Raw genomic sequence first — 22,054 nt, 5'->3', positions numbered from 1 at the left:
CACAGAGAAACCCTGTCTTGAAAAACCAAAAACCAACCAAACAAACAAACAAAAAAACAGAAACATTGAACTTTAAACTTATGAAAAATGTAAAGACTGTGGGACTTTTGAAATTGAACTGTGTTTCATATTATTATATTAACATCAGACTCTGGATACAGACAAGAGAGGAAAGGTTGTGGTTTAAAGTGACGTCTTTGCATGTCAGGTTGACAAGAGGTGAACAGTCCTAGTCGGATTTTATTGTTAACATGGTACAAGCTACAATCACATAGGAAGAAGGAACCTTAACCGAGGAATTATTCACCCATATCAAGTTGGCCTGTGGGGGGATTCTCTTCATTAGTAATTGATGCAAGAGGCCCCAGTCACAGGGGACAGTACCATCTCTGGGGAGGTAGTTCTGAGTGGTACCAAAAAAGCCACAAGGTATAATTCCTTCATGGCTTCTGCTTCAGCTCCTGCTTAACTTCCCGCCCTGACTTCTCTCAATGATGGATGGTGACCTGGAAGCACCAACCAAACCTCCCCCTTCTTCCCATTGGTCAGAGTATTTTACCAGACCAGCAGGGAGCAAGCTGTGTAACGTTTTCAGAGTGTTTTCTCTTGAAGGAGGTATTTCATGTAACTTTCATCCAAGTCACACCATTGTAATAAATCAAGTAGACAGCTATGGGTAGAGATTGTGGGGTGTGAATGAGAAATGTCCCTCATAGGCTCCTGTATGTGAGCGTTTGATTCCCAGTTAATGCCACTGTTTAGGAAGGCTAGGGAAACTTTAGGAGTTGGAGCCTAGCTAGTATATGGCTTGGGGAAGGCTTTGAAATTTGTTTGTTTTTGCCTGGCTCTACTTCCTGCTTGGTTTTGCTTCCTGTATGCAGATGGTGACACATGGGAACTTCCTGCTCCCATTGCCATGGCTTCCTTGCCCATTGCCATGTTTTCCCTGCCATAGTAGACTCTATCCTCCTGGAAACTTAAGCCAAAATAGCCCTTTTATTTTCTAAGTTACCCATGGTCAGGGTGTTTTATCATAGTTAAAGAAAAGTTACTAGTGTGAGCATGTACTACAGTCTGCACATTTGTGTCTCTCTGAAACTTACACATTGAAATCGACTCACCAATGCTACGGTGATGTGGAGACTAGGAGGGAATGACCAAGTCTCGAGAGTAAAGCCTTAAGAATGGTATCATGGTCTTTTGGAAGCAGGCGGCTGAAGGGAAGATGGCTTACATCTTGAATGGACATGTATTGGACAGCCAGAATCGGTCCCCATGGAGACTGTCTTTTATAACAGATTTCTTCTGGGGAATCGCCGAATTTGTATTTGTTTGTTTGTTTGTTTGTTTTCCAAAACTCTGCTTCAGCAAGATGTGAAAAAAAGAAGAGGCCATGGAAGCTCATCTGATTCCAGATATGATGATGGAAGAGGGTCACCAGGAAACCCTCCACGAAGAAGAATGGATCGAATCAGTCATCTTCAAGGCCCCAGCCCTCCTCCAATGGCTGGTGGATGAGGAAGGTAAATGTCTGCTCTATGGAGCAGACAACTAGACATGCACATGTGTAGAAGGAAACCATCAAGAGGTGAAGATGCTTATGCAGAACAAGATGGTGTATGTCTAAACGAGGACTGCTCTGTGTTGTCACCGATAAATGAGGTCATGCTGGGAACTCCCTCTGCAGGATCTGGCCTGACTGACATGCAGTCAGATAAATGGACATGTTTGTCTCCTTATCTTTTTGTATAGTTTACTAAAATAATAATATAGTTTTAATAAGTAAATATTTTTAGGTTGTAAAACTTGATTCTTCATGTTTATATGATTAAACCCAAGTCTCTGATCTGGAGGAAATAAAGGCTATGTATTTAAAAAAAAAAAAAAAGAACGGTATCACTGCCCTGTGAAAGAAGTTCCTGGGAGTGGCCTTCCCACCATGTGAAATGACAGCAATATGTCATCAACTTAGAACCAGGAGATGGCCTTTCACCAGACAATGGATGTGATGGCACTTTGATATTGGACTTCACATGCTCTACAACCATGAGCAATGAACTTTTGTTGCTTATGAGTCACCTGGTTTATAGTGTTTTGATAACACCAAGCAGTGTAGCTAGAGTTTTCCTGCCTGGCCCACAGTCAGGGCAAATCTCTGTCACCCGCCAGTTCCACAGCTGCTCAGACCCAACCAAGTAAACACAGAGACTTATATTGCTTACAAACTGTATAGCCGTGGCAGGCTTCTTGCTAACTGTTCTTATATCTTAAATTAATCCATTTCTATAAATCTATACCTTGCCACGTGGCTTGTGGCTTACCGGCATCTTTACATGCTGCTTGTCATGGCAGCAGCTGGCCGTGTCTCTCTCTCCCCCTTCCTGTTCTCTCAATTCTCTTCTCTGTTAGTCCCGCCTATACTTCCTGCCTGGCCACTGGCCAATGAGTGTTTTATTTATTGACCAATCAGAGCACATACAGACCATCCCACAACACTAGCAGCCTTCATGTCTGAAGACAATATGGTTCCCTGGATAGAATATTCTGAGATATTGCTGGGAGATGGTGGTGCATGCCTTTAATCCCAGCACTCAGGAGGCAGAGCCAGGCAGATCTCTGTGAGTTCAAGGCCAGCCTGGTCTGCAGAGTGAGATCCAGGAGAAGCACCAAAACTACACAGAGAAACCCTGTCTCGAAAAACAAAACAAAAACAAAAACAACAACAAAAAAGAATATTCTGAGATATGGATAGATGTATGAGTTAGTATACCCATACATGCCTATTTTTCTGTTCTTTTAGCAGAGAGGATCTAGGGGCAATGAGCATGCTTAGCACCAAATACAAATCTACAACAGAATTAACTAAGACTCTCCAAGAAATGGCTGATCTGAAGACAAGGGCTGGGACTACATAAGATGAGTCTGAAGCATCCTGGAATTGCATAACATGGAAAGGTGTGAAACTATTAAAACTACAGGGTTTCTCTTGGGCCACCAACCAGCTCCCAAATCATGACACAGTGACTTATTATTAGTTTTATGTTTAGCCTAAGTTTAGCTCTTATTTTAACCTATTTCTCCTTATCTACATTTTGCCTGGGGGGTTTTACCTTTCTTTCTGTATGTCTTACTTTCCTGCTGTCTCCAGGTCTGGCGGTCAGCTGCCTGGCTTCGGGCCCTGGGCATATCCTTCTGTTTCTTCCTTGATCTCCTCCTCCTCCTCCTCCTCCTCCTCCTCCTCCTCCTCCTCCTCTTCCTCCTCCTCCTCCTCCTCCTCCTCCTCCTCCCCTCTTCTCTCCTATTTATTCTCTCTGCCTGCCATCCCCACCTATCCCTCTCCTGCCTAGCTACTGGCCATTCAGCTTTTTATTAGACCAGTCAGGTGCCTTAGGCAGGCAAGGTGAAAGAGCAATACATTTTTACATATTTAAACAAATGCAGCAAAAATAAATGTAACACTTCTTTACATCATGAACAAAGGGAGCAGAAACAAATGTAACACATCTTTACTCAGTTAGGGTAATATTCCACAACATAAACAAATGTAACACATCTTTACATAGTTAAATATTCCACAACAGAAAGATGTCAAAGAGATACAGAAGCCAGTGAAAAGGGATCTCTAATGAAAGCTGAGACAATTTGAGTAACCAAAATAGTATTGGATTTAAAATATCCATGAATTCACACTGCTGTCAATAAATAACTAGACAGGCATGGTGATGCACAACTGTCATATTGGGACTAGGAGGCAGAGGCAAGAGGGCCACTGCAAGATCAAGGCCAGCCTGGTTATCTTAGTTCCTTCTCTACTGCCATGACAAAAAACTATGACCAGAGCAACTTATAAGACAAAGCATTTAATTTGGGGGCTCCTGGCTCCAGAATGTTAAAGTTCATGACCATCATGTTGGGAAGCATAACAGCAGGCAGGCATGGTGCTAGAGCAGTAGCTGAGAGCTTACATTGGATCCACAAGCATAAGATATGTAGGAGCACTAACTGGGAATTATATGGGCTTCTGAAACCTTGAAGCCCACTCCCAGTGACACACCTCCTCCAACAAGGCCACACCTCCTAATCCTTCCCAAACAGTTTCATCATCTGGGCATCAGTTATTCAAATACGTGAGTGTATGGGGGAATTCCCATTTAAACCACCACAGTGGTCCACAAACTGGGTTCAGATTCTAGGTCAGCCAAGGCTACATAGTGAGACTCTGCTTCATTAGTGGGGTAGGGGAGTGGTTGCTTGAGCAAACAAATAGATGGGAGAGAGGACATGAATAATTCCAAAATAATCTATGTAATGATACTCCACTTTTTTTTTACATTTTATTAAATCTTTATTGACAAATAATTCACATAGCATACAATTGTCCTGTTTGCACTATTTGATGGACTTTTGTCATAGGCCCATGACACCATCACCACTTTCTATTTTAGAACATTTCTATCTTCAATTTCATGCACACATATAATGTATAGTGATTACATTCCATCTTATTTTTTTAAATGAACATAATATTTGCAATTGTAACCATTTTTAAGTTCACAATTCAGTGGCATCAATTACATTCAAGATATTAATTACACTCATTCATTAATTATACTCATGATATTAATTACATTGGTGGTATTCATTGATTACATTTGCAGTATTCATTCAATAACTATATTTATGATATTCATTAATTACATTAATTGTATTGATTTATTCCATTCATGATATTATGTCCTGATACTACTCCTAATCCTTCCCAAACAGTTTTACCATCTGGGTTTTCTTTTTTTTTTTTTTTTTTTTTTTTTTTTTTTTTTTTTTTTTTTTTTTGGTTTTTTTTTCGAGACAGGGTTTCTCTGTGTAGCTTTGCGCCTTTCCTGGAGCTCACTTGGTAGCCCAGGCTGGCCTCGAACTCACAGAGATCCGCCTGGCTCTGCCTCCCGAGTGCTGGGATTAAAGGCGTGCGCCACCAACGCCCGGCTCCATCTGGGTTTTCAAATACATGAGTGTGTGGGGGAATTCCCATTTAAACCACCACACTGGTCCACAAACTGGGTTCAGATTCCAGGCCAGCCAAGGCTACATAGTGAGACTCTGCTTCAATAGTGGGATAAGGGAGTGGTTGCTTGAGCAATTAAATAGAGGGGAGAGAGGACATGAAGAATTCCAAAATAATCTATGTAATGATACTCCACTTTTTTTTTTTTAGATACAGTCTTAAAAAAGTGTAACCCACCTTGGCCTGGACTTTGCTTGTGATCTTTCCAATTCAGCCCCCCAAATGCTCAATGGACACTACAAGTTAAAGCAGAAGGAGTACAAGTTTACAGTGTTCTGAATAAGTGTGTGTGTGTGTGTGTGTGTGTGTGTGTGTGTGTGTGTGTGTGTGTGTGTGTGACCTGCTGTGGGTGTTGGGAACTGAACTTGGGTCCTCTGGAAGACCAATTAAGTGTTCTCTTATCCACTTATGCACTCAAACGTTTCTCCAGCCCTAAATTTCCAGTTCTTGAGGATGGGCTTTAATGAATGATTTCCTTTTAAACTCTGGAAAGAGGAAACAGAGTAACCATAAGAGGAAAATGTGACAAAGCCAGGTAACCAAGGTCAAGGTCAACAGGATGAATCCTGCCGACAGGATGCAACTTGGATATGTGTGGTGGAAGTAGACCATTAGGCTGTTTTTCTTTCTCCAAGCCCACCAGCAGTCTAGGTATGGGAAAAGCACCAGATGAACTTTACTGGGATATTCTGAAGTGTACTAGTATGCCACAGCAGTGCCAAGGATGCTAAAACTTGGAAATGTCTGAGAAAACATGGCAACTGAGAAAAGACTAAGGAGGCACAGTATCTTGGGCTGCTGTGGTAGTGGTATAAGAACAAACAGATATTTGATATTTGCACCTGGTTCCTGGTTCACAGCTTCTGACACCTTTGTAGAAAGAGGCACTAGAAAAATCTTTTGTCTAATATTTGGATTTTGAACCATGTTCCTGCCAGAGCGCTCGTCACCTTTACAATCTCCCATGTATATAATAGGAACATCTTTTGTTTTAACAAAGCCATTCTGGGATGCCTTAAGGTAGGGCATGCTTACCAAAGGATCCAACCCTGTGATTAGAAAATTAACACTGGCCAGGCAGTGGTGATGCATGCCTTTAATCCCAGCACTCGGGAGGCAGGCAGATCTCTTGAGTTCTAAGCCAGCCTGGTCTATAAAGTGAGTTCTAGGACAGCCACGACTGTTACATAGAGAAACTGTGCCTTGAAAAATCAAAAAAAAAGGGGGGGGGGAGAAAGAAAATTGGCACTGTCAGCTCTATCGCCCAGTCTCTGAGGAGGCAAAGGGATGAAAGTTGAATTCATTGCTCCTGCCTATGTAATATAGACGATACAAAAACGCAAAAGTGTAGTTGGGTTTTTTTTTTTGCTTGTTTGTTTTTACTCTTTGGGGGGGCGCACCACCCAGCTCCCAAATAAACACAGGGAGACTCATTCTTATTTATGAATGCCCAGCCTTAGCTTGGCTTGTTTCTCGATAGCTTTTGTTTTGTTTTGTTTTGAGACAGGGTTTCTCTGTAGTTTTGGTGCCTGTGCTGGACCTGGCTCTGTAGACCAGGCTGGCCTCAAGCTCACAGATATCCACCTGGCTCTGTCTCCCGAGTGCTGGGATCAAAGGTGTGCACCACCACCGCCCAGCCACTCACCAGCTTTTCTTACCTTAAATTATTCCATCTACCTTTTGCCTCTGGGCTTTTACCTTTCTTTCCTTCTTACTCCGTGGCTGGTTGTATGACTGGGTAGCTGGCCCCTGGCATCTTCCTCTCCTCCTTTCTCACTCCCGGCTCTTCTCTCTTCTCCTATTTATTCTCTCTGCCTGGCTGCCCCACCTTTCCTTTTTCCTGCCTTGCTATTGGCTGTTCATCTCTTTATTAGGCCAATCAGATGTTTTAGACAGGCAAAGTAACACATCTTTACAGAGTTAAACAAATGCAACATAAAAGAATGCAATACCTCTTTGTATCATTAAAAAATATTCCACAGCATAAACAAATGTAATACATCTTAAACTAATATTCCACAACACAAACGCACATGGTTTCGGTTGCTGAACATTTACAAGTTTCTGGGTGGTGTATGCTGGGAGTAGGCTTGGGTACCTCTTCCTAAATTCTTTGCCCAATCTGCCTCTTGCATCTAAATGACTCTTTTGTGACATCATCTGTAATTAACTATTTAAATAAACTGTCTAAGTAAACTGTTTTCTTAGGGTGTGTGAGCTGCTGTGGAAAACTACAGCACTCAAGGAAGGGGTTATGGGCTGAGACCCTGATGTACAGAAGTTCAAAGTCATAACCTTAGGTGTGTGGTTGACAACTGATAAGGGATGTGGTCCTAAGGGACTGAGCTCTTAACATAGGGCGTTCACCACTATTTTCAAGAAGAAATTGTCAAAAATTGATTTAACTTGTAAGGTACCCATTTGGTGTAGAATCTGGTCAAACAATGTTTTGATGAGGGGAACAAAACAAGCTTTGCATCTTTTTTCCAGATTTTATAAGCAAATAGACCAGGTGGCTTATGAACAAAGAAAGAAAGAAATAAAGATAGCAGACTTTTAGACTCCTTGTGTTGTTGTCCTACATGGTGGAAAGAGAGCCCTCTGTGGTCTTTAAAGGCACGAAACCTATCCCCATGGTCTTTACCTTCATGACCTAATTGATCATCAAATTATAATCAGAGTAAGAGTAGAATTTTAGCAGATATATTTTGGAGATACATGTATTTAGTCAGCAATATCTAAACATAGGGCAATATCCTGGGGCTTACCTGACCACAAAGAAAGAACGGAGTGTTAGTGATTTTGCTCATTGTTGAGATAAAATACCCAAGAAAAGTGGCTTCAGGAAGAGAGAATTTATTTTGTATCCCAGGTTGAATGTACATCATGTCTTGAGGGCATCATAGCAAGGGCAGCAGGTAGCCGGTTACATTGTTTCCACCATAAGGAAGCAGAGAGGGGTGGATGCCAATGCTCTCTTTCTAGTTGGAGAGACAGTAAGTGCTTTTGACACTGAACCATCTCTCTAGACACATCTTGCTTTTTATCAAACTTGGGTTATCCGGCTTGGGTAGCTAGTGCCTTTAGCCACTGAGCCATTTCCATGGTCCTCTTTATCTATCTTACTATCCCACCTCAGCTACCACAAATACAGGTGGACACTGAGGTAAAGTAAAAAGCACGATACTGTAGAATCTAGGACTTAAGAACAAGAAGAGATCCAATTTCACAGAGGCACCAATGGGCTAGAGAGTAAGCAGATGTCAGCCTCTGAGCTCCTCCACTATGCTCCATCAGTGCTGTGTCATCCTGGTGTTTTCATCAGGACTCAATTCACTTGAATTAATAAATGCCATAGCACAAGGGGCTGGAACACTGGCTGTTCTTCCAGAGGTTCTGAGTTCAATTCCCAGCACCCACATGGTGGCTCACAACCATCTGTAATGAGATCTGGCTCCCTCTACTGGCCTGCAGGCATACACGCAGACAGGGCACTGTATACATACTAAATAAATAAACCTTTTAAAAAAATGCCATAGCACTAACACAGGCTTACAGTGTATAGTATCTTTTCTTAAACTGGAGTGGATTCAAGCTACTTCTATGTAATTCCTGTTTGCTTATACTCCAATATGCTTTGCTGAGATGGGCTGGAGTTAAAACTGATAGGTCAGTAACTGGGTATCAGCCACAGGCCAGCTTATCTTTGCCTCTGGGCTAGAAGACTGTTGAGCTATGTAGCATAATCCATTGTGGGTGTGGGGGGCAGGGAAATACAAAGAATTCTCTCAGTAGAATATCATACTGTTAATCTTTCTCAACAGTAGGGACCATGACTCTTCATATCATTGAAAAAATGTCAGTTTTCATAGTGCCTGGAATTAAAGATTGTTTGAAGAAAGTGAAGGTTTGGAGATGGATCAGTGCCAGAATGAATGAAAAGGAGATAGAAGAAAGTGTTATTAACTTGTTTTTCTTTTTAAAACCAGGAAGGAAAGAGAAGAAGCAAAAAGATATAGAAGGCTTATTCTTTATCATTTCAGACACTCAATTTGATTCGGGTTTTAACTGAAAATAAGAAAAAACATACCCCCCCAAACCCCCTAAAAACAACACAATCCCTCCAAACAAAACCTTCAAAACCCTGAGCATGTAAAGCTGCTTAAGGCTGAGCTGTGGTCAAAAGATAAGACAATCTCTAAGTTCCTGCCCAACAGTTTGACTTACTATTTCAGACTTTCTACACAACTAGAAAATGTAGGCTTTACTGAAGACATTAAAAAAAAAAAAAAAAAAAAAAAAAAAAAAAAAAAAAAAAGGAGGGGCTGGAGAGATGGCTCAGGGGTTGGGGCACTGGCTGCTCTTCCAGAGGACCTGGGTTCATTTCACATGGCAGCTCACAACTGTCTGTAACTCCAGTTTCAGGGGAAAACACTAGTGCACATAAAATAAAAATAAATAAATCTTAAAAAAAAAAACAACCCTGAGGGTCTGGTGAGGGACTATCTGTAGGTGTCATGTCGGGCGGAGAAGGTGGCAAAAAAGAAGCCCCTGAGACATCCTAAGAAGCAGGCCAAGGAGATGGACGAGAAAGATAAGGCTTTGAAGCAGAAACAGAAAGAGGAGCAGAAGAAACGCGAGGAGCTAAAAGCCAAGGCCGGGGGGGGGGAAGGGACCCCTGGCCACAGTGGAATTAAGAAATCTGGCAAAAAGTAAACTGTTCCTCATATCTGAGATGATGGCGGCCCTCTTCCGTTCCTATTTAAACATCTGGATTCCTGGCCATAACATCTTTGCCTAGAATGTAGTGTTATCCCGGAGCCTGTTCAACATCTGGATTCCCTACTATAACATCTTTGCCACCTAATAGTTAGAATGAAGTGTTATCCTGGAGCCTGTTGTACATTCTAACAAACTTTGTAAAGTAAACAAATAAATAATACAGTGGCTCATTGTCTCTAGTGTTCAGCAATTCCTACCTCAGCTGCCAGTTTAAACAAACCCAGTCTGAGATCCTACCAGAGCTGTTTCATCTTTGCTGTCCTCTGAATTCTGCATCACTTTGAATTAAACCAACTCATTAAAAGGCTAAAAGAAACAGACAAAACAAAACAACCCAAACTAAGAATGAACATAAAATTAGTCAAGGTTGAGGAACGTAATTCTGTTTCAACAATAAGAGCAATAGTCCAAAAGTGAGAATAATACCAGAGTGCATTTCTTCAGTTTTTTTTTTTTTTTTTTTTTTTTTTTTCTTCCCGAGACAGGGTTTCTCTTGTGTAGCTTTGCGCCTTTCCTGGAACTCACTTGATAGCCCAGGCTGGCCTTGAACTCACAGAGATCCGCCTGCCTCTGCCTCCCGAGTGCTGGCATTAAAGGCGTGTGCCACCACCGCCCGGTCCAGTTTTTAAATTTTAAATTATCTTTTATTTAAATAGGTTTAATAATAAAACTTCATCGAATTACGAATTTTAAAATGTATGATTTATTAGATTAATTTTCTAGCTGAGACTATGGAAAGGCAAATCAAAGTGTTAAATCAACTTAAAATATGTTTCCAAGGAAAATTCCACTTTCTCACAGTACTTTATTTTGATTCTAGCATTTTGAACTCGATGTGTTAACTATAATTGTCTGTGATAATAACACTGTACATAAGACAAAACAAATACCAAACTCTCCAGTTGCCTTTGTTATGATTGGGAGCTTTTGCAGACTGTTTTCTCTTTTGAGATGGCCTCAGTCCTGCTAGCCTGGAGTGTCTGTGCAGCCCTGGAACTCACAGGTACACCTGCTTCTGTCTAGGAGTGCTGAGACCAAAGGTGGGCACTTCATGCTAATACGACAGTATTAGATTCTCAAGTCTCCGATGGTTTCAGGAGAAACTGGCAAATGGTTTTCACAACACTCAGTTTCCGTTTGCTCTTTTGCAACATCCTAGTGATGTAACTGGTACACAGTTGGACTGTTTTGTTATTCTTTTCTTTCTTTCTTTCTTTCTTTCTTTCTTTCTTTCTTTCTTTCTTTCTTTCTTTCTTTCTTTCTTTCTTTCTTTTTAAGCATTTACTTAATGTGTATATATGTAGGCATGCACGGGGAGGTCAGAGGATAACTTTGGGAATCTGTTCTCTCCTTCTGCCGTGTAGGTTCTGGGGTTGGAACTCAGGTCGTCAGGCTTGGCAGTGTGTACCTTTAACTGGTGAGCCATCTCTCCTACCTCAGTTGGTGTTAGTTTTGAGAGAGTCCCACGGATATAGTTCAGGGTGGCCTCAAAGTCCCTAGGTAGCAGAGGACGACCTTGAACATCTGATCCCCCTGCTGATAATCTCAAGTGCTGAGATTGCAGCCGTGAGCTGTCATGCTCATTTTTAAATGCTGCTGGGGATCAAACCCACAGCCTCACCCATGCTAGGCAGGCTCTCCACCAACTGAGCTACAGCCTTATCCCAACTATTTCTTTTAGATTAAAATAAATAGCAGAACCTCCCTGGGCCAAATCCTAGCCATGAAGTAAATCAAGATGCTATTTCAGGAGGTGGGAGAAGTTAAAGGGTTTCCCTTCTAGAGTTCAGAGCTATTTCTGCCTTATAATAATCCAAAAAACCTTACAAGGCAAACAGGAAAAGTTGAAGCCAGTCGCTCAATTAACCAGCGATTAAAAAAAAAAAAAGAAGTCTTATTTTTCTGTGAGCTCAAGACCAGCCTGGTCTATGGAGTGAGTTCCAAGACAGCCAGAGCTACACAGAGAAACCCTGTCCCAAAAAACAAAACAAACAAGTCTTATTTGACCTTTCAACGTAAGTGTAAAGTAGGGAGATGATTATCCAAGACTCATCTCAGTTACTATTCTCTGCTTATAAAATGCTCTAAGCCAGAGGTTCTCAACTTGTGGGTCGTGACCCTCCCCTTTTTTTTTTTTGGTCAAACGACCCTTTTACAGGGGTTGCCTGTCAGAAAAACACAGATATTTACATTGCAATTAGTAACAGTAGCAAAATTACAGTTATGAAGTAGCAACAAAAATAATTTTATGGTTTGGGGCGGGGTGGGGGAGTGGGGGTGGAAGAGGGTGGGGGAGTGGGGGTGGATGGGGGTGGGAGGGGGTGGGGGTGTACCACAACATGAGCAACTGTATTAAAGGATCGCAGCATTAGGAAGGCTGAGAACCAGTGCTCTAAGCTCAAAGTGGATTTCTTTCCCCTGAAGTGCTTTCCTTGGAACAAAGCAGTACTTAATGTACATCACGTTCATATCAGAAGCTAGAACATAAGGAAACTGGGAGAGATGGCAATTTTCATACTGAAGAAACATGGCATTTCTTGTCTCTTAAAAACAAAACATCCCTTCATGAAGACTGGCCATTTTGTCCATTGACATCGATAGAAATTGAAACTGTAAAACTGAAGGAGGGCCCATATATATTTGCATATATATTATGATAATGCAGTTGATTTTGCCTATTGTTGGGGTAGAATTGATTAACAGACTCTCGCTGGTAAATTCTATTGCAAACATATTTTCTTTGTGATACGTTATGACTCCATTTATATCAACAATACACTCATTTTTTTTTAGCGCAGTGAAAGTGTGCATTTTATTGAAAATGTGAAAATATTAATTTCTATACACGTAAGTTCGGGATGACATCCATCCCTCTTTCCCGAATACCCATACACTCGCACACATTCCCAGCCTGCTGCTCATCACAGAGGAAATTTGGGGGTAGCAAATTTCCTGGGACGGAAGACCCTCCGGGATGCTTGAGCTGTACGGTGCCCAATAGTAGTTAGTAGCTCGGAGTTTTTGTTGCTGTTTGTTGTTTGTTTTAAGCTGTGGGAAGTATTAAAAGTGCAAGTGAAAACACCCTGGGCTTCCAGATGCCATTGAGGTGAGATGGAAATCAAGGTTAGAAGTCAGTGGAAGGGCGGTGTCCCCTGCCATGTTTCCAAAGCACACTGCACTCACTCTCCCGGGGCAACGTGTCTGCATGCATGGCCCTCCTGGGAATTACAGGGGAGGGTGGGCTTGTCCCCCTTCCCACGCAGACCCCCGGAGGGGCAACCTAGGGGAGGCTGTGGCCCCGCTGCGCTGGAGGGGAAGCTAGGGAGCCCTCCCGCGTGCAGGTGGGCGGGCGGGCGCGCGCACAGGGATGCGGGGCGCCGAGGCGAGTACCGGCGCCGCTCCCGCCGCCCCGCCGCCCAGCCCGCCAGGGGGAGCGAGTGCGCTCGGCGGCCGGCTGCGGGGACTGCGGGGCCTGCGCGGGCGGCGGCCGGCGACTGCGCCCCGCCGCGGCGCACCCGCGTCCCCACCCCCTCGGCCCCCGCCCACCCCCGGCGCGGCCCTACCCGCCCCCTCCGCCCCCTCCCGCGGCGCCATGCGCAGACTCAGTTCCTGGAGGAAGATGGCGACGGCCGAGAAGCAGAAGCACGACGGGCGGGTGAAGATCGGCCACTACATTCTGGGGGACACGCTGGGCGTCGGCACCTTCGGCAAAGTGAAGGGTGAGGACGGCCCGGGCCAGCGCGGACCCCGCGAGCGGAGGGCGACGGTGCCCTTTCCGCACTCCGCATCCTCCCCCGCGCCCGCCTTCCGGGTCTCCGGGCTCGGTATCCCCGGTCCCGGAGGCGCTGGGAGCGGAGCCCGAGGCCGCCGCGGGCTGCAGAGCGACGGGGCCCCCGCTGCGGTGGGGTGGGGGCGGTCGCCATGGCGACGGCGCGGCGCCCGAGGGGCGGGGATGTCTCTGGGTGCAACTTTCCCAGGCGAGGGAGTTGGGCGCTGCGTGCGCGCGCGGGGGTGCCTGGCGGGGACGAGGAGGGTCTCGTCTGGCTCTCTGATCTCTTGTGCACCCCTTGGCGCACAGCCAGCTAGCTCCTCGCGCCTTGGCGGTCCTCGGAGTTGTCGCTGCCTCGCTTTGGGGAGGTTGTCGACTGAAGTGCTTCTTCAGTTTTTTTTCCTGAATCGAAATGTGTTCTCCCCAAAGCGAGGTAGCCACTGTGGGGGAGATCTTTCAGAAATTAACAGTAATAATAATAATACCCTTGTAAGAACTAATGATCTCCTTTAGACATTTGATGGATATGCATGTGAATTGGCGCTGTGTTTTCTATGCATGGTTTACAGTTCAGTGCAGACTCAGTGCTTTAAGTTTTCATTTTCGGAAGTTTTGTGATTTCTGAGAGCCATACCTGGTAGATAGGGATATGTTACCCCCAGATAGTATTTATTAGCCTATTGGTACAGTTTCCGTTTATTCTCACAATATATTTATATTGGTAATTTAGTGCATATCCTTTGGACTTTTTGTTTGTTTTGGTAGAACCCCCTCTTATTGTGGTAGCAAAAGTACAAGCATTCAGTTAACAAGCTTGCTCTCTAGCCCACCACCTCTGACAAGGAGAATTCTGATTGCAACCTTTGCGAGGTGGACTTTTTTCCCCTTTAAAATATTTAAGCTTGCTATTAAGTATTTAGAGGAAGGAAGTTTGGAACTGATAAGAAATAATTCATGCATCGGTTTTGGAGAAACATGACCATATGACCTGCATATAGTAAGTTAGCTCTTAGTAGACATTTGATTGAAATAAAAAAGTTCATAAAAACTTACATAGAGAGCTAACTGAGCTCTGTTCTCCCAGGAGGAACAGAAGAACCCTTCCTTCTCTTGCCCTTTCCCAGTCCTAAAACTTGGAAGTTGCTGTGTTACCGTCAGGGGAGCAAATGCATAAACACTAGGAAAAATCAGCCAGCAAGCACCTCAGTGTGAGGAGGAGGAGGAGCAGGTGAAAGTCTAGGGTGGGTTCATACTAGGCCAGTAAGATGTTTGCTCTTCCAGGCTTCTGCTTTGTTACAGTCTATCTAGCATCTGTCTATCTATTTATTTATTTGTTTGTTTGTTTAGAGTTTTACAGAGCTGCCCAGGTTGGCTTTGAACTTACCATCCTTTGTGTCTCGGCCTCCTAAGTAGCTGGTCTTACAGGCAGCCCTTTCAGTGTTTTGTGAACTTGGAGCTAGGCCTGCTCCTTCTTGGCCATTTAGTTTACGAGTGTTGGAAAGAAATGCTTCTTAGTGCGCTGATGGTAGTGATAAGCCAGTCTTGACCTCCCCACCCTCCTTCTGAGGGTTCTGCTCAGAAGGTGGTGTCCACAGTTCCCCTGACGCAGACCAGAGCGGACCAGGCAGATGAGAAAGGAAGAAGAGGTTGTTTGCAGCTTGGGGATTTGACCTGTGAAGTGTCAGTGACACACTCTTCCCCCTCAATGACTCTGCTTTTCCTTTCCTTAACCTTCACTTCTCCACCCACACAGCCTTCTCTTGAAATACTATCCTGTCAGTCATAAACCTCCCCAAATAGAGAGGACCAGTGTGAGTCAGAGGATCATAGCTTCATGGTTATAATTAAACTTGTCCTTAAACCTGTTAGTTGATGTCGGTCTCATTATTCAACCAGTTCATTTTAAAACTGTTAAACAGTTGGGATGCTTTTAAAAAAAAATACTTAATTTTATTTTATATGTGCATTGGTGTGAGGGTGTCAGATCTCCTGGAACTGGAGTTACAGACAGTTGTGAGCTGCCATGTGGGCGCTGGGAATTGAACCTGGGTCCTCTGGAATAGCAGCCAGTGCTCTTGACCACTGAGCCATCTCTCCAGCTTCTTAAAGAATTTTTTTTGATAGTAATAGAAACAATGACTTTTGCTGTGATCCTCTCCATAGCAAGGAATGGCCATATGTCTTCTGGTGTGCACATAAGAAAGGAGGATAGTATGACCGTGAGAGGAGTGAGACCCAGGCTTGGATATATGTTTTGGGAGCATCTTTTTTCCCCTGAGTACTTGGATTCAGTATATGGTTATATGTGTTCTTGCTCTTGCTGGAGGGGCACCTACAAAGAATGAGTATTGTTGGGGTAGGAGAGAACATGGCTGTGGGGGGGGGGCAGGAATGTTCAGTGGATAAAATTAACTCCTGTAGTGGTCATATTGGTAATTAACTCCAGTCTTAGTTTGATAAGAATTCTTAAGAGATGAGAGCATTCGTCCTGCCAGACGCCTTAATCCTAGCACTCGGGAGGCAGAGGCAGGCGGATCTCTGTGAGTTCGAGGCCAGCCTGGGCTACAGAGTGAGTTCCAGGACAGGCTCCAAAGCTACACAGAGAAACTCTGTCTCGAGAAGAGCATTCGTCCTGTATTGTAATTTTCAAGTATTATGTATGTTGGTAAATTTCTTAACATAAGAAAATTTAACAGAAAATGTCATCATGAGAGACAAATAAATCCCCAGTGTGATATTCAGTGCCTCCAGGGAATTTAAGTGGTTTTGTGTGTGTATGTTGTTGTTGTTTGTTTGTTTGTTTGTTTTATGACATAAGATCTCATTTAGCCCAGGTTGGCCCCAAACTAACTATGTAACTGAGGAGGGCCTTGGACTTCTGATCCTCTTGCGCCTGCCTCCCCCCTGCCGGGATTGCAGACATGTGTGCACGCCCCCCCCCCCCCCCCCCCCCCCCCCGCCGGCTTTTCTACCGTGTGAAGAGCTGAACCCCGGGCTTTGTGATCTACCAGCACTGTAATTTTGTGGCTAAATTGATAGTGACTGTCCTGTTATGAAATAATTACTAGTGAAAATAATCGGGTTACTTAATGCTGACATTTGGAGGGGAAAGGTTAAACAGAAAACTGGGGTTTGGGATTGGGCTTGAATTACAATTTTCAAGGTATCTTTTTTTTCCCCCTCTGTTTGTCAGTGTGTCAGTCTCTATTCCTTTGCATGTCATCTCCCATCTCCCATAGAACTGTTACAAAAGCATCAATGAACAGAGTCATATTCCTATAATAGTACAGGAAAACGGCAGCTCTTGAGAATTATTATGGGCTTATTTGTCTTCAGCAAATAAGTTACTTTTGCATATGATCTGTTAGGTTGGTGAGTATTTCTCTATTAAACCATTATTTCAGGTACATAGATACTCTTCTCTTTGAATGAATCAGGAAAATTCCCTCAAGTTAAAAATAAAATATATACGTATACATATATGCACACACACATATATTGTATATGTACATGTACGCCATATATATTTGGCATGCGTGAATCTTTAGAAAATAAGGGTAGGCACCAAAGGCAAGTTGTGGAGCAGGCATGCTCGGACATTCATCTCAGCACTTGGGAGGCCAAGACAGGAAGGTCAAGGAAGCTTGATAAGATACTGCGTTTGAGTCCTGCTGGGGCTACACAAGACCCTGGTTCTAAAAACAAAAACACAAGTTCATATTTTAGAAGAATATGTAACATCTAATATTTATATAGATTAAAAAACATACAAAACACTCATCTAATGCCAGTACAAATTAATACTGTCTATATTATGTACTAATGTTAGCCTAGCATTTTAACTTGTAGGAATTTATTCTGTATGTGTGCCTACGCTTAGAGATTGTGTTATTTGTTTCAGTGTGTATAATATAGAAGTTTAGGATTAGCTGGGTGTGGTAACAACACACACTGTAAACTCAGTACTTGAGAGCTAGAGGCAGGAGGATTAGGAGTTGAAGGCCAGCCTCTGCTATAGAAGTTAAAGATCAGCCTGGGCTGCAAGAGATCTTGCTTCAAAAAACTGAACAATTACAACAAAAAGTTTAGAAATCACTTTTTACACACACACACACACACACACACACACACACACACACACACACACACGTTTGGCACACTCATGCTATGGTGCATATGTGGAGATCAGAGGAAAACTTGGGAGTGAATCCTTTCTTTCTAGAGTTCTTTCTATCATGTTAGTCCCAGGGATCAGACTCGGATCCCTAAGGACCTTTACACACTAAACCATCTCCCTGGAACTAAAATCTTTCTTTCTATCTACCCTCCCTCTCTTTTTCTCTCCTTCCTTCTGGAAAACCCCCCCCCCCCCACTTTCATTTTTTTCAAGACAGGGTTTCTCTAACAGTCCTGGAACTCACTTTGTAGACCAGGCTGGCCTTGAACTCACAGGGATCGCCTGCCTCCGTCTTTTGAGTGCCGGGATGAAAAGCATACGCCACCACCTGGCTGGAACTAACTTTTCTGAAAGGCGAATAGTTAGTTTCTCCATACAATGAAATACCTTATATACATTTAAGGGAGAAGTAAGGAATTTTATATAATTTAGAGAAGAGTTTTAAGAGCAAAAAGTAATGTATAGCTACCTACCATTTCTCTATGGAAAGCAGAGGCAAATATGCACATTACTGTTTCTCTGTTTATAGTTTGTTCCTATGTAGATATGCACAAAACTGCTGTGGTCTTTGCTTCAGAGACTGGGCACCCAAGGATGCTGTGGTGTTGTGCAGCCTTTGTTCTTTTGTGCATGCACCACAGTCATTTTTAAATAAGTAAAATTGATGAAAAGAATGAGATGTCACTCTATTTTTATGGATTTATACTTACATAATAAAAATATATTAGTGTGTGGGGAGATGGACACTGAATTCAGAATGGTGGTCACCTCTTGGGGAGAGATGAAGAAAAGCTCTGGGAGGAATCATCTAGGTTGTCAAATGTGTCTGCAATGTATTGCTTAAGTAGCTGGTGCTTGAGTTTTGGTATGACTCTGAAAAAAAAAAAAACAACCAAAAAAAAGCTTACCCCCCCCCCCTTTTTTTTTTTTTTCAAGACAGGGTTTCTCTATGTGTAGCTTTGCTCCTTTCCTGGAACTCACTCTGTAGACCAGGCTGGCCTTGAACTCAGAAAGATCCACCTGCCTCTTGTCTTCCCGAGTGCTGGGATTAAAGGCGTGTGCCACCACTGCCCAGCACTTTTTTATTTATTAGGGTGTGTGTGTGTGTGTGTGTGTGTGTGTGTGTGTGTGTGTGTGTGTGTGTGGCATTGTGAAGATATTAGAGGAGAACTTTCTGGAGTTGGTTCTTTCCTTCCACCGTGTGGGTCCTGAGGCCGGAACTCAGGTTATCAGGCTTCAGCTCTGTTGCCTGAACCAGCTGTGCATCTATCTCACTGGCCCTTGGCATGTTTTGGTATGCCCGAAGGAAATCTTTTTCAACTCCTCCCTCGCTAGGATTAAGCTATTTCCTCACACTTTTAGTGGGATTTTCTTCTAATTTTAGAAGGGAAACGGAAATGGTTAGGTGGCTAGAGTGCTTTCAGGGGACATTCCTATCTCCATGGCATCTCTAGCCTGTTAAAATCCTTTCTTTAAAAATACCACCCTGTCTCGAAAACAAACAAACAAAACCATAAATTAAAAAAAAAAAAAGGATCTTGTTACACTTGAGCATTCCGGATCTGGTTAGATCATTTGTTGGCAATGTTTTGTAGTCAGAGTTCTCGGTAGAGAGCAGTCACTTGGTAGTTTGTTAGTTCATCTTTAGGTGACTAACCCGCTCATCTTGGGAGGTAGACCCTCTGCATGAGGCTATGCCTGGTTGGCTATGCCTGGTTGCATTTTGCTTCAAAGTAACCTTTTAGCGCTGTTGAAAACATAGTAACAGTCTGAAAAATACAGATTAAGTGTTGCTAAAGGGCAGGCGGGGCCCCTCAGGGAATAGATACTCCTGACAAAGTCCTTTTCTTACTTACATTCATTTTGTTCCTGATTGACGGGAACAGCAATTCTGGGGAACAGCAATTTCTTTGACTCCGCCTAAGTTTACTCAATAGAGAATCTTTAGCCCAGTTTTGAGAAAACAGTTCTGATTCTGACTTCATGCCATTTCCCCGCTTCCCCCTCTCACCGCAGTGGTTGGTAGAGGATGTGTACATCTTTCCCCTTGCTCCTCTTCACTGCAGTGGGTAAGAAAGAGTGGATAGGTTGAAAGACTTGGAGTCGCAAGAACAGTTGGATTTGATCAGAAATTACTTTGACGAATTACAGACCAGCAGAGTTTCTTCATGCTTAAAATAAACAGCTTGGCAGACTTACTGTGAGGCCTCGGATACTGTTTTTCAAAGTTTTCTGCTGCGGAAATGTTAATGTTGCCAATCCTACTCAAGGCAAACATTTCTGTGTTCCTGTGCATCTGTACTGGCAACATTGTAATGCCATAGCTTTAAATGACTGACTGAACTTGGAGGAAGAGGTGAGGCTTGGGTAGATTGAAGAGGTGTGTTGTTTTTCGAGACAGGATTTCTCTGTCGTGTAGCCCCGTGTGTCCTGGAATTCTTTGTAGACAAGGCTAGCCTTGAACTCTGCAATCCCATCATTGTCTGAGTGCTGGGATCGAAGATGTGCGCCATCCTGCCCAGCTGAGATAAGGTCTATTTTGAAAGAGAAAATATTTTATGATCATCAGGGTTGAGACACTGCTTAAAAATCTTAGAGACGTTTGTATTATTATTTTAATTTGTGTATATCTGTGTGTTTTTGTACGTCTGTCTGTGTGTTATGACACTGTGTGTGTGTGTGTGTGTGTGTGTGTGTGTGTGTGTGTGCAGGGTCTCTCCCCTTAAGCCAGAGCTCACGTATTTTGTTAGTGTGGCTAAACCAGCCTGCTCTGTGGGGTTAAAAGGAGGTGAAACAAGTGTAAAAGGACCTACTTCACACACAACTAACTGATGTGCAAGTTAAGATCTAGCAAATGTCAGAATAATCTTCTGCCATCATTAGTCTGATTTTGTTGTATTGACCAGTCAGCTTCCGATGATGGACCATGAAGAAGTAAAATGAAGCAAACAGGAGGGAAAATTCTGTGACTCTTTTTACTAGGGGCACAATACATCCAAATCAAATGCCTTAGTGGCAGGGATAGAGATTGAGGAGTATCTCAGTTACTGTTCTGTTGCTGTGCAGAGACACCATGACCAAGGCAACTTACAAAAGAAAGCATTTTTATTTTATTTTATTTTAGAAGGTACGTCCATAGCCATCATAGCATGGAGCATGGCGGGGGCAGGCAGGCAGATGTGGCACTGGAGCAGTAGCTGAGAGCTGACATCTGATTCATAAACAGGAGGCAGGGAGGGGGTGGCAGACAGACAGGCAGGCAGGCAGGCAGACAGACAGACAGAGAGAGAGAGAGAGAGAGAGAGACAGAGATAGACCCAGACACACACTGGGCCTGGTGTGGGCTAGTGAAACCTCAGAGCCCACACCTTCACAACAAGGCCACATCTCCTAATCCTTCCTAAACAGTCCACCAAAAACCAAGCATTCAAACCCACAAAGAGAGTCCATGTTTAACAGTTTTGTTTGTTTGTTTGTCTGTTTTTACTTGATCATTTTTCAGAGCCTTGTAAGTAAACATGAAGAGTCTATAGAAGGTAGAATATACATCCTTTCCTAGGTTTGGGAAATCTTTTTCTGTGGAGCCTTCACATACTATGTACATACATTATACATAAAGTACAATCTATTTTATGCTTACAGAACATGGCTTGAGAAAATCAATTCTGGTACTTATAGCTGTATGACTTTTTCATCCAGTAGGAAATAATCAGAGCACTGGAGAAGGGCTGTGGAGAGTGATTGCTGATAGGCTGTGAGGGATGCAGCTTAGCTTCAAAGGGAGAAAACCCCAGGAGCATCGGCAAAATTGGCTAGTCATAAGGAAGTCCTCTGAGCTAAACAGCTCCCAGCAGAGCATTGTATGAAAGCACATTGGACGTGTTTACATAAGCTGAACATTTGTGTCCCTGTCCTCATGAACACTATATTCTGTTTTTGAAACCTTGGGCATGTATAGTCCAGTTTAGAAAGCCCTTTTCCTAGGACTCTTGTTAGCAATGCTACTTTTAAAATTTATTATTATTTTAAAAATTATGTTTGTGTGTGTGTTTGCATATATGCACATGACTGCAGTGCCCGTGGAGGCCAGAGGTGTTGGATCCCCTTCCCGAAGCTGGAGTGACAGATGGTTGTATGCCTCCTGATGTGGGTGGTCCTCTGGAAGAGCAGTCTGTGCTCTGAACTGCTGAGCCATCTCTCCATCCCCCTAGCCTCATATACCTACCTGGCTTTGGCCTTGAACTCCCAGTCTATCTCCTTCCAC

General features: G+C 43.3%; 1 protein-coding gene and 1 pseudogene across 2 annotated transcripts in view; both read left to right on the top strand.

The window, feature by feature from the left end:
• The first annotated feature begins 1,092 nt into the window (after window positions 1-1,092).
• LOC143268759 (selenoprotein K pseudogene) lies at window positions 1,093-1,764 on the top strand (annotated as a pseudogene).
• Window positions 1,765-13,292: 11,528 nt separating this feature from the next.
• Prkaa1 (protein kinase AMP-activated catalytic subunit alpha 1) overlaps window positions 13,293-22,054 on the top strand; it is a 34,778-nt gene continuing 26,016 nt past the window's right edge. The window contains exon 1 of one of the 2 annotated variants that reach the window (XM_076551840.1): window positions 13,293-13,563. In XM_076551840.1, the coding sequence (XP_076407955.1) occupies window positions 13,437-13,563 (127 nt within the window). In that variant the 5' untranslated portion in view covers window positions 13,293-13,436. The remainder of the gene's footprint in view (window positions 13,564-22,054) is intronic. The other variant, XM_076551841.1, reaches the window with a different exon arrangement.

This window comes from Peromyscus maniculatus, chromosome 15 (genome assembly GCF_049852395.1).
Source record: "Peromyscus maniculatus bairdii isolate BWxNUB_F1_BW_parent chromosome 15, HU_Pman_BW_mat_3.1, whole genome shotgun sequence".
NCBI lineage: Eukaryota > Metazoa > Chordata > Mammalia > Rodentia > Cricetidae > Peromyscus > Peromyscus maniculatus.
This window is presented reverse-complemented; position numbering and strand designations above follow the sequence as displayed.